Raw genomic sequence first — 11,391 nt, forward strand, 5'->3', positions numbered from 1 at the left:
GGAGGTCTTGACAGTGTAAAGACTTGACAGAAAATGACATGGAATCCAGATTTTTGCACAGCTTTTGGCTTTTAAAGACTATGGTCTTAAACTTTTGATCAGCTGAAAAAAATCATGTTTGAGTGTAAATGCAGTTTGCAGAACATTCCCTGCTTAAAAGTTCTTGTCTCTTGCACTGATTTTTTCCTTTAACATTGTGAAGCTCTACTTAAAACCTTTTTAAGATCAAATAGTGCAAAATGCAAATTCTTGCAATTTTTTGACTGGTCTTAAGATTTTGATCAGGAGTGTATAAACCAAAAATACTTACTAGTTTTGTACGATAATTACCAACAAACATTGACATTATCAAAAGGTGCTTTATTTGAGAACTTTGATGGCTTATAAGCTGACATTCACGACCATTTCTGGATTGTCCCTCGTCTGCAGCTCTCCTCACATTTTGCAGACACAAAATGTTTGTCGTAGATGACTTGTGTTTATGTTCAATGATTACATTGCAGGACGTGCAAAACAGCTTCCCCCCACTCTTGTGCAGCTGGGTAAGAAACTGGTTTGCGCGGTCCTTTGCTAAAATCTTTGTGGGCAAATCTGAAGCATTAGCGCACATTTTCGCTTCGGTCGCTGCTCCTACATGCTCCCGGCATTCTGATGTGAACAGGATGTTACGTTGCATGTCTTCTTCGTGACTTATTTGGGGTTATTTTGTATTCCACATTACACAAACCCACAAAGAAGACACTAGACCGCAGAAACAGTGGCAAATTACTTTAGAAACAATAAATATTAGGTTAAAGTCGCGGGAAAGTTGCTGTGTTTTGGGCAAAGTTGTAAAATGTTGCTATTTCGCGGGGTTTGCTTGATTTTGCATTATTAGTTGCGATCGCAACATCGCGAAATCCTGGAGGGTCTGCTTATTGTTGGAAAGCCTGTTTATTTCCCCTTAAATCAGGGGTGGGCAACCCTGGTCCTGGAGGGCCACTATCCTGCATGTTTTACTTGTTTCTCTGTTCCTACACACGTGATTTGAATCAATGAGTGATTAACAGGCTTCTGCAGAACATGAAGAGGTCATTTAACCCCCGTATAAGGTGTGTTGGAGCAGGGAAACAAGAAAAACATGCAGGATAGTCGCTCTCCAGGACCAGGGTTACCTACCCCTGCCTTAAATGGTGCCACATCTGTAAGATGCATTTGCGGGGCGTTGTTTATAGGGGCAAATATTTCTCATTTTAAAAAACATCATTCTTTTAGGAATAAAATGTGCTAATAATATCATAAGAAAACACCTACCAAAAATGTGTGATACTCAAAAAAAAGAATTTCTGTTTTTCTTGTGAAAACATCATAAGCAGTTTATACACCCCATCAGATCCTGTTTAGCTGGTGGAACAGTATCTGACGGCCCTATGTATAGTCTGTCTGTCTATCTATCACGCTAGCAAAACAGTGGGTTAACTTCGCCGAAACACGTTGTTTGACCTTTCACGGTGTCCGTAGTTCCCTTGCAGAGAGAGCCCAGCGCGGCGGTTACGAGCCCTGAACAAGCACGCGCGTTTTTAGCCGCGTGAGCTGCAAGGAAACGCAGGGGGAACCGTATCTGATGGGGAACGCGTCTCGACGTAACAGCTTGACCTGAGGCTGATGCCGTTTTTTTTCTAGTACCTAAAATGTACACCGTATGCCAGCCTGCTGTCAGACATTTTTAGTCCTGAATTACTGTAGAAACTGTAGCTGTCCGCTCGTCAATGCGAAATATCTCACCTTTAAAATTGATATTTTGAGCATTTCCTGGGTTGGCAGATCCCACGCCACAGTTATAAGGCAACCAGGCACTAACATAAAGAAACAACACATTCAGTTAGTGTTAAATTATTTTTTGGTTGTTTGTTATTGGTTTTATCTGAAAGCAACATCATAAATTAAATCCACAGCTGCTGCTTCACGCTCGTTAGCCAACTAGCTAACCGTTAGCTCAACCGCGTCTAATTTACTCAATGTTACCGATTCTCTCAATATTAAACAGTGCAGCTCGGTGAAAAGCATTTACAGCACTTTAGTTTCGATAAAAGTCACGTCTTCTTACTCCGGAGCGTGTTTAGTAGGAGCTAAAGTCGTACCCTTCCCAGCGCTCCGGGTCCGTCGCGCCTGTAGGTTGGCTGGTTGAGGGGAAAAAGGGAGGAGGTCGCTCCTGGCCGATAGAGGGCGCTGAGGAGCAGGGCTGGGGTGGATCGATCCGAACATCGATACTGTATTATATCGGATCAGTACTTTATCCATCATGACTGTTCTACGCGTTCACTCACTCACGACATCGTGGTCACTATATAGCAGACTATATAGGGGGTAGAGAATTATAACACATTAAAGATACAATTCAGAATATATACTATATATAATACTCCAATATACTAAAATTATGAATAATATCACCTACAAAATATTTCTATACAGAACTGATTTTAGTTGTAGTATGCAGTAAAAACAAGCCACACAACATTATAAAAGCTGAATCACTGCTTGCTTTAGCTTGTGAATTACAGCACATCTTTAAAGTGTTTCATATTTAGACTTAAATGTTTAATATTGAGGATCAGTTCATGTTTTCTCATTAGTTCTCAGAAAGAGGAGATGAGGCACTTTATATCAGAGCTGTCAAGTTTATTACAGGTGTTTTCACCAAATCAGATAAAAATCACAATATCATTTGCTTGCTGTGTGGCAATATATCATGGTTTTTTGTATGTGTTGTCTTTAAACAAACTTTATTAATAACTTTTTAACAGTACAAGCCAGGGACAAAATATTAACATTAAAACACAAAGAAGTTTTTAAGAACAGAAGAAAATGAAAGTCATGTACATAAAATCTCACAACCAAAAATACAGGAAGCTCTGAGAAGACTTGCTTTGGCTTAGAGAAACATCGTTATCGAGCCCTTCCATCGAGACAGCACCATCGATCTTTTCTCGGCACAGTACAGAGCCCGCAAAAGAAGTCTGTTTACGCTGCCATTTTGATAGACCCCCTCCCTTTCCATCGATGTAGTGTACAACTTCTCCACACTACTTTGACCTTGTGTTGTTTCATCCAATTTGCTCCTTCCAGTTTTCACACCTTTGGTGGAGTATTTCCAGTATAGTGATCTGCCATTGACAAACAAGCAAAAAAAGAACTAAATTTCAGAACAATCTGGAGTCAGACTTCAAGAATCAGCTGATATTAAGATCCTACATTTATCCGTTGCCAGCTATTGGGAGTGTTACTGACTGAAATGACCTGGAATCATCAATGAAGACATTTTAATACCACTGCTGTCTCATCTCGTCATGTAGAAACCTCAGCAATTAAGAAAATGGTACATCAAATCTTAATTTACTGCCATTAATCAGAACTGTTCTGTAAGCAGACACTAATTCACACATCCAGATCAGAGCTTTGTGACAGAGACCAGAAGTTTTTAATCCCAGAAACAGACATAACTGCTTCATTTTTTTTTTCAGCGGGAGGCATTGTCAACCATAAACAGTAGCTTTACATACCATATTTTTCATGAAATACTCTTGTTTTGTATGTGGTAAAACAACAGAAAGACAGAGGCATATCAGTACATCCAGAGAGGTTACTTTAATAAAGTTATTAATCATAAAGATTAAAGCTGGATGGTGTTTTTAAAGAGAGAGTTAAATGCTGCATGGTAACAGCATCAGTCCTGACCAGCTCTTAACAATGAGTTTGAAAGATACTGAACTGTAATTGTAATGTACAGTTGTAATGATCGATATCAATACTGAAATGTTTTAAACTAAATAAAGTGTCCCGGGTGTTAGCGTGTTTGTTAACAGTAAATGATCGAACCAAAACAACCTATTGCATCAGCCTCTTAGTGTCCTGACAGAACACTTAGAGCTCAGAAACTTTTCAAAAAATGTCTGTAGTAAAATATTCCAGATTTTCAATAGTTTTGCTTTCCCATCAATTACTGCTACATATTTTCTCAGAGTATCTTGTACAGCTCATAATTAATGTTTTGGTAACAATGTCTGAACTGTATTTTTGGCTAATTTCTTAGTGACAAAGCTAACAGCTCCATAGCAAACAATGCACTGAGACTAAATTCAGATGAACACGTCACAATTTCCACAATATGGAAGTGCCCATGTGTAAGCAGAAACTAAGGTCATCAGTGAGAAAAGTAAGTGGACAATTTGAACATAACTTGCACTTTGTTTATAAAAAAACACAGAAATGTAAAGTAAGGGACAAAAATTGGTAATTATATTATTGTTTAATATAATTAAATATAGTTATATCTATATATTTAATATAATTAAACAAAGCCCCACCACCCCATTTTTTATTTAACAAAGCAAGTGGATGTCAGGATTCCAACCTGTTCCTGTCTTCCCTTTCCCCTTCTTGTGTTTCAGGTTTTCCTGCACCAGAATGAGGCTAATTACTGTAGCTGATCTGGGCTGATTGGCCCTACTACTTAAGGCTGAGCAGAGCCATTATTCTTTGTTGGACTCATAATGTCACTTGGTGGTAGTTTATGGTCAGTCCCCTGAGTAATCTGTGTGAGTTGTGTCTGTTGTATGGATGTATCAGGGATTCTAATTATATCCCTGGCTGATTTGAGATGTACTGTGTCTGATGCATAATCATACAACGACACAGAGGGTACCTGTTTGAATTTTTGTGTGGTTTATGTTCTGTGCTTGGTTTCAGGAAGGGCAGGATTAAAGTGACAGTTTGGCTTGCTCTTAGGGCTAGATAGTGAGGAATTGTGTGGATAAATAGTGACATGAGGCTTAGGGCTTGATGGACAGGGAAGGAGCTAGAGACTGTTGCTGGGGAGAAGGATGTTTGGGTTTCTCTCCCAAACATGTTGCCTCTGTGACCCAACCATGGATGAGCAGTAGAAGATGGATGGATGGATGGTTGCCAAATGTTCTCCACAACCATCATGTCCATCAGTGATAGTTTTCTGAATGTAAATCATCCAGTTTTCATTCAGGTCCATCAAATCTAAAAGTACATCCAGATGCTCACAGTTGGTTTGCATGCCAGATAAAGTCAAGAGTTTTCAGTTTTACTTTCAGGTTGGTTTATATAATTTACAAGCTGATGTTGGAAGAGGTAATAGGTTGGCACAAACCACAGATCTGATCTCGCATAAACTTTGAGCAGGTCCCTGAAAACTATCACAAAGCAAAGAGTAAATAAAATGTGACTTTAACCCTTCTGTGGCCTTCGGGTCAAATTGACCCTAAGTTACAAGGGCTTCTCTACCTCTCTTTTGAGGGCTTCAGGAGGGTTAAAATTAGGACATATAGTTGGTCACCGATTCCTGCCATTGCTTGTTCAGTTAGTGTCTTCAGGATCTAAAAGACAGCTGCTTAGGTCTTCAGTGTCATCACAGCAAGAGCAATAATAAACAATAAAATGGACAAAGTTAAAATAAAAATGTGTTGCCATAACCTAATATATTATACACATAAAAAATTAATTTTTTAGTTAGTGGCAATCAAACGTTTCTGTACACACATTTTATCATTAGCCTATCACTTACACATAACTGGAAATGTAATGGTATCCCACAGACCAGTGGTTCTCAACTGGTCTGGATCCAGGACCCACCATCATGACAAGATGTGACCCAAACCAAGGAAAACTTTCCACTTCTCAAATTTATTCAATAAAAAGATGGTGCAGTTTGAACCTGAAATAGTAGAATAAAATATCACAGAATACCAACACATAGAAACAAATCAACCAAAATGACTAACAAGTGATGAAGCTGGAGAGAGAATATTTTCTTTTACACTCAGTTAGCTGCATTTTAATTAAAACCAAAATATTTGAGTAAGTTCTGCCTTATTAACAAACTGTGGAGTGCTTTTACAAACATGAACTATAAAAGTCCAGCTACTGAGAAATAGTTAAAAAAAAAAACGAGTCAGCGACCCACTTTTGTGTCATGACCCACCAGTTGAGAATTACTGCCCTAGAAAATGTCTAAAAGTCTATTAAACCAACCAAACGTTAAATAAAGAAAGAAAGAAAGAAAGAAAGAAAGAAAGAAAGAAAGAAAGAAAGAAAGAAAGAAAGAAAGAAAGAAAGAAAGCGCTGGGAAAAACATTTGGTTGAAATAACAATGAAAATATTTAGATATTCAATTCTGCAAACTAAAAAGTCACTTCAGATGAACTGGCATTTTACACTTCAGCTGATAATAAAAATGTTAATCTTTAAATTACCAGACAAATAACAATATAAAAATAAAACAGCTTGGCGTTCATGATTAACAGCTCTCTCGGAACTGATTTTAAGTCATTTGTATCGCACCGGACTGTTTCTAAGCGCAACACTTTCGTTACATGTTTTCTGTCATTCTTGGAGAAACTACGACGTTTCCGGCCGATTCCGGAGCTCCGGGAGTTACATGTGTCTGCAGGCTGACCCTTGCTTATTTCACTCAGGTAAAGCGGGATTCGTTTCTGTTGTTTACATTAGCTGCGGACATTTCTCTGGTTGTTTTTAAGTTGTTGTCCGCGGCGGCTAGCTAGCTGCCGGAGCACGGTGAGCTTGAAAGCTTCACGGACACAATGAGGCGAGAGGATGCTGCTGCTGCTGCTGCTGCTGCTGCTGCTGCTGCTGCTGCTGCTGCTCCTGCTCCTCGGTGTGGATGATGTTCGTTGTGTTCTGGAGACGTGGAGTACTGATGTACTGATGCTTCTGTGGTTCTGGTTTGAGCTGTGGAGCGGACAGATTGAACTAGTGGAGCTGAACAGAAACACACTGCTTCATTCTGCAGCGTTTCATACGGCTTCACGTGATAAACTCTTTGCTGTAAGTCTTAATTTATGGTTTTTAATTTCACATAACGACCACACGGACTCTTCCGTGTTTACATGTGACGTCACTCACACCGTCATCACCATCGTTTTGCTGGGGCTGAGAAAACACAAACAGGATCTCCTCAGTACTGAACTTCTTCAATTTAAAGGACTAAACAAAGGAAATGTTGGGAGAAAAAACTGTTGTCATTAACCTTTAGCAGAAGAAAGTAACCCCTGCTGTGCTCCTAAACCTGCCTGTATTGGCTCCATTTGTTGTTGTTGTATCTGAGGGTTACTTCTGCACTTTTACTATATTACCTACAAAATAAGTTGCTGTATTTTAGTTGAACCAGGTCGAGGTACAGTTTTTTTTTTTAATTACAGCTGCAGCACAACTAGCTTCGGTCCTTCACTAAAACTGTCCCAGGTCATATGATTAAGTGTAGAAAACACATTTCAGTCTAAAGATTATTTATTTATTTTTTTTCTTTAATCTTTGGGTCGCATATCACTGTTCTGACTCTGCTGCTGGGAGAGGTGTTCTGTTCTGAATTTGAAGGGTTGTTAGATCTAAGGGCATTGGGGTCAGCATCTATCCAATATTTCAGGAACTATGGAGGTTTTACATTGAATGTGATGATGTATCTGATTTTTCTTTTAATTTTCTTGATGATGGGTCTTCTCAAGTCGGCTAAGGTAATTCAAGCTTTTATAGAAGAGTTTAATGTTGTGAATGTTGTGGATCCCTGGCGCTTTTTAAATCGAGAGAAGAGACAATGTTTTTTTTTATCTTGCATATTCACCATCCTTATATTTGCACAGTTTTTTTTCTTTCAGGTTAATAAGACTTCAGAGGTCACAGCTTAATAAAGCCTTTTATAAAGAGCAAGATTATTTTATATCGGGCTGATCAGAGAAAATTTAAATGTGAGAACATAGCGAGGTTATCTTAGAGCATTGCCTTTTTATATTCTTTATACACAACTTGGAAAGAATTGGGAGGAACCACTCTGAACTGGAGTGATGTTCAGTTCTTGGACTTCTGTCCTGGCCACAGTTTGTTCATAACGAACACTGTCTTCAAACATAAGGGTGTTCATAAGCAGACATGGCGCCTGGACAATCCTGGCCCCAGATCAGTGATAGACTTTATAGTTGTGTCATCTGATCTGCAGCCGTATGTTTTGGGTACTATGTTAAGGAAAGGAGCGAAGCTATCAACCAATCACCACGTGATAGTCAAACATTTTGCATGGTTGTCTCAACCATTGGGAAATAAACGTGACTGTTTAAACTCCAGTGTAGTCGCTCGTGATGAAGTGTGGTCCAGGCTGGTGCGTTGCACAAACATACGTCATCATTTAGCAGCGATTCCCCTGGCATTTTTCAAGCCCCAAGTCTCCCGTCACCCCCCGACCTCCTCGGGACTTTTGTATCTAAAATTTAACATTGTATTAAATGCTAATGCGTCTGGAGAGTCACCACTGGTGAACAGATATACTTGACTTGTGTGTGTGACATAACTCCTGCCAGCAGAGAGAGAACGGCACGGTGGGAGCACAGATCCTGTTTGAATGTCCCTCTTCTTGAGGCTTGCTGTTTCTGCTGCTTTAGTTCTTGGAGTTAAACAATATTAACACTAAAAGACGTATAGTTGTGCATCCAAGAATATAGCAAAGGTTTGTCTCCATTTAACTTTTAATAATTTTTTTCAGAACCCTCACAATGTTCTCTCTGTGAGAGTGTTTGTCATCATCATTATCATAAATATCTGAAAAATTTCCATTTTTCATGGAGTTATATAGCAATATAAACAAGGTTTTGGCTATTTGGATGTATTAGAGCCATATTTTTGGGGTTTGTGTTAATATTTATTTTGGTGTAATACCTAAAGGTCACTGTGGGTGGCATCATGTGGGGTTAAATGGAGCCACAGGTAATCTGTCAGCAGGTGTGCTGATTGCGGCGGAAACACAGTTTTTTGACCGTCGTCGTTGTCTTAGTGTTTTACTGATTATTGCGCTGCGTCAGTTTGTGAGCTGTTTTTGGATTGATTTAACCTAACGGTTAAAATAGTAAGTGTGCAGCTTAAAAGGATCGCATCTTGTCTGAGAGTGCACAATCAATAAATGCTCTATAGTAATAAGAACCTCAAGTATCCTTCATTGGATCCAGATGGACGACGTGTCAATTAAGTGGCAGTCAGCAGCCCCTAAGTGGCTTAGGTTAGTTTTGTTTGTTTTTTTGTTTTAATAAGAACAAGTCATTACAGGATGTATGAAGCTTGCTTATCATACTATGACATAACTGTACTGTGATAAATGTAATTCAATGAATAATCAAATATCAAAAACTAACTGTTTTAAATAATTACATGAACTGAAGTCTTTAAAATATAAATAATATGAATGAAATAAAGTCATTTTAAGGCAGAAAGTTGTCAGTGTGGCAAATCATAAAATCGGGTTATGTTTGAAAATTCAAATTTATGGACTTTCTTATCCATAAACTGCTTGATTGGTAATAATACAGCAAATTAGACAAAACTGACAGAATCAATGCAAAAACCATAATTTACTTTTCAGATTTGATCATTTAGTAAATTACCTTAGTTTTATTTTTTTTATAACCCCTCCACAACTACTTTACCTGAGGTTTTAATTATTGAAAAGGCATTTAACAGTCGAGTGGGTTGTTTGGTTTCTGTTTTGGGAAAATTTTGATTTGTGGAAAAAATCACTCTCAGTAGTAAGATTATCATATGTAGCTCTTCAGGCAGCTGTCATTTGACTTTCTCCCTAGTGAGGCGACAGCTCTAACCACTTCTCCACCGTGCTACAAGGACTACAGGTCCTGCCAAAAAGAAAAGCGAGCAAATGTCAGCTAGGATTATATCAGGGACTTGTTGATGGAGGCAGAAAGCCGGTTCGGGTGCGGCCTGCTGAGAGACATTTAACCAAATTTTAGTAGAGATGTATGAACATAATTGAGCCTGTATGTATAATTTATACCCTGTGTGGATCAGAGAAAGTCCTCAGTAAATTCAAACTTATTTTTAAAAATCATTGAGTGAATGTAAACTACTGACTGCAGCTGTTCTTGTGATCTATGACTGAACTGTGTTTTATTTTAGGAAGTGTGTGTGTGTGTGTGATGGCCACTGGCTGCCGTGCTGTAAACAGACCTCAGATTGCACTATATGGGAGAAAACTACCTATTTTCTCACTTCGCCTGGGGTGGCTGGACTCAGAATAATGTGGTTGATGTTGTTTCATCTGACGTGTGAAATGTGGAAGTAACGTGCAGAGCTATCCAGAGTGTGCCACTGAACATGAAGACAGCGCTGTTAGTCAGAGGCAGCGGATCATGGCTGTAGGTTAACATTTTTACTCCAGTTTAAGCTTCCTGCAACATGCTGGGGAAGGCAAAGCTAATTAAAAGTCTTCTTATTCAAATCTTAAATGCAAATAGTTTTTTGTAAATCTAAAATTAACCCTGTAACTCTACATGTTTGATTCAGAACAAAAAAGCTTAAGTAGTATTTTGTGACAGGCATATCTATCCATTCAACCATAACTGCATCCATTTAAATAATCTGGGCCTTCCTTGATGGTTTTTTCCCTAATTTCTGTATTAGCCCCGCTCTCTCACAAATCATCCATCCATGCATTTTCTTTTCCTGCTTCTTCATTCCGGGTTGCAGGGAGCTGGTGCCTATCTCCAGCGGTCACGGTGAGAGAGGCGGGGGACACCCAGGACAGGTTCTCACAAAACCCTAAAGTTGAATCTAGCATCGCATATTGCCATGGTTGTATTTCAGCTTGTTTCCTGTTGTCTCTTATGCCCACCCAGTTCTCTGATGGCTCAGCAGATGACGACGGGGCAACGCTATCTGCGAGCGTTTGTTAGTGGATTCTTTGTTGCTGTTCCCATCACAGTTACCGTCCTCGACAGGTTGGCTTACGTGGCTCGAGTGGAAGGAGCGTCGATGCAGGTGAGACAGTAACGACGCATTCACACACCTTGGAGAAAAGACAGGGCAGCAGGAGAGGAAGCTGCAGTTTCTGGATGTGGAAATGTGGCTATAAAAAGGTCCAGCGTGCTTTAATCTTCACAGAAAAAGTATTTGTTTTAACATCAAATGGGTTTTAATACTAACCTGGAGCAAGAGCTCACTTAGCAGCAGCTCTTTGTGTTTCCACCATCATAAGTTCTGGTTCTGGTAAAACAAACAAAAAACAAAGCTTTCTCAATTCAGAAATAGAGAGTGTGGAGTTGAGCTTTTAAAGCTGAGAAGTGATGTAAGATGGATAGCTTGCAAATTGTTAATTTCAAACACAAGAGGACTCTCAGGCAGAGGCTGGTCCACTCTAAGGACAAAACACCCAAACCCAAACTGAGCGGAGTTGTGTATGCAGTTCAGTGCAGTGAAGAATGTTCAGACCTTTATATTGGAGAGACCAAACAACCTCTCCACAGACGCATGGCTCAACACAGGAGAGCCACCTCTTCTGGACAGGACTCAGCGGTTCACCTACACCTCAAGGAT

General features: G+C 39.3%; 2 protein-coding genes across 5 annotated transcripts in view; one reads left to right on the forward strand and one right to left on the reverse strand.

Annotated features, from left to right (window-relative positions):
* The window catches only part of tdrd12 (tudor domain containing 12), a 56,188-nt gene extending 53,978 nt beyond the window's left edge, over positions 1 to 2,210 (reverse strand). For 2 of the 3 annotated variants that reach the window (XM_025002574.2, XM_025002572.2), the window contains exons 1-2: positions 2,087 to 2,172; positions 1,765 to 1,835 (exon numbers count right to left, since the gene is read on the reverse strand). In XM_025002574.2, coding sequence (XP_024858342.1) covers positions 1,765 to 1,835; position 2,087 — 72 coding nt within the window. In that variant the 5' untranslated portion in view covers positions 2,088 to 2,172. Of the gene's footprint in view, positions 1 to 1,764; positions 1,836 to 2,086 lie in introns of all 3 variants that reach the window. The other variant, XM_025002573.2, reaches the window with a different exon arrangement.
* A 4,118-nt stretch (positions 2,211 to 6,328) lies between these two features.
* Positions 6,329 to 11,391, forward strand: part of immp2l (inner mitochondrial membrane peptidase subunit 2) — a 10,488-nt gene continuing 5,425 nt past the window's right edge. Inside the window, exons 1-2 of one of the 2 annotated variants that reach the window (XM_017440370.3) lie at positions 6,329 to 6,482; positions 10,695 to 10,836. In XM_017440370.3, coding sequence (XP_017295859.1) covers positions 10,702 to 10,836 — 135 coding nt within the window. In that variant the 5' untranslated portion in view covers positions 6,329 to 6,482; positions 10,695 to 10,701. The other variant, XM_037978454.1, reaches the window with a different exon arrangement.

Source organism: Kryptolebias marmoratus, linkage group LG11 (genome assembly GCF_001649575.2).
Source record: "Kryptolebias marmoratus isolate JLee-2015 linkage group LG11, ASM164957v2, whole genome shotgun sequence".
In the NCBI taxonomy this organism is placed as follows: Eukaryota; Metazoa; Chordata; class Actinopteri; order Cyprinodontiformes; family Rivulidae; genus Kryptolebias; species Kryptolebias marmoratus.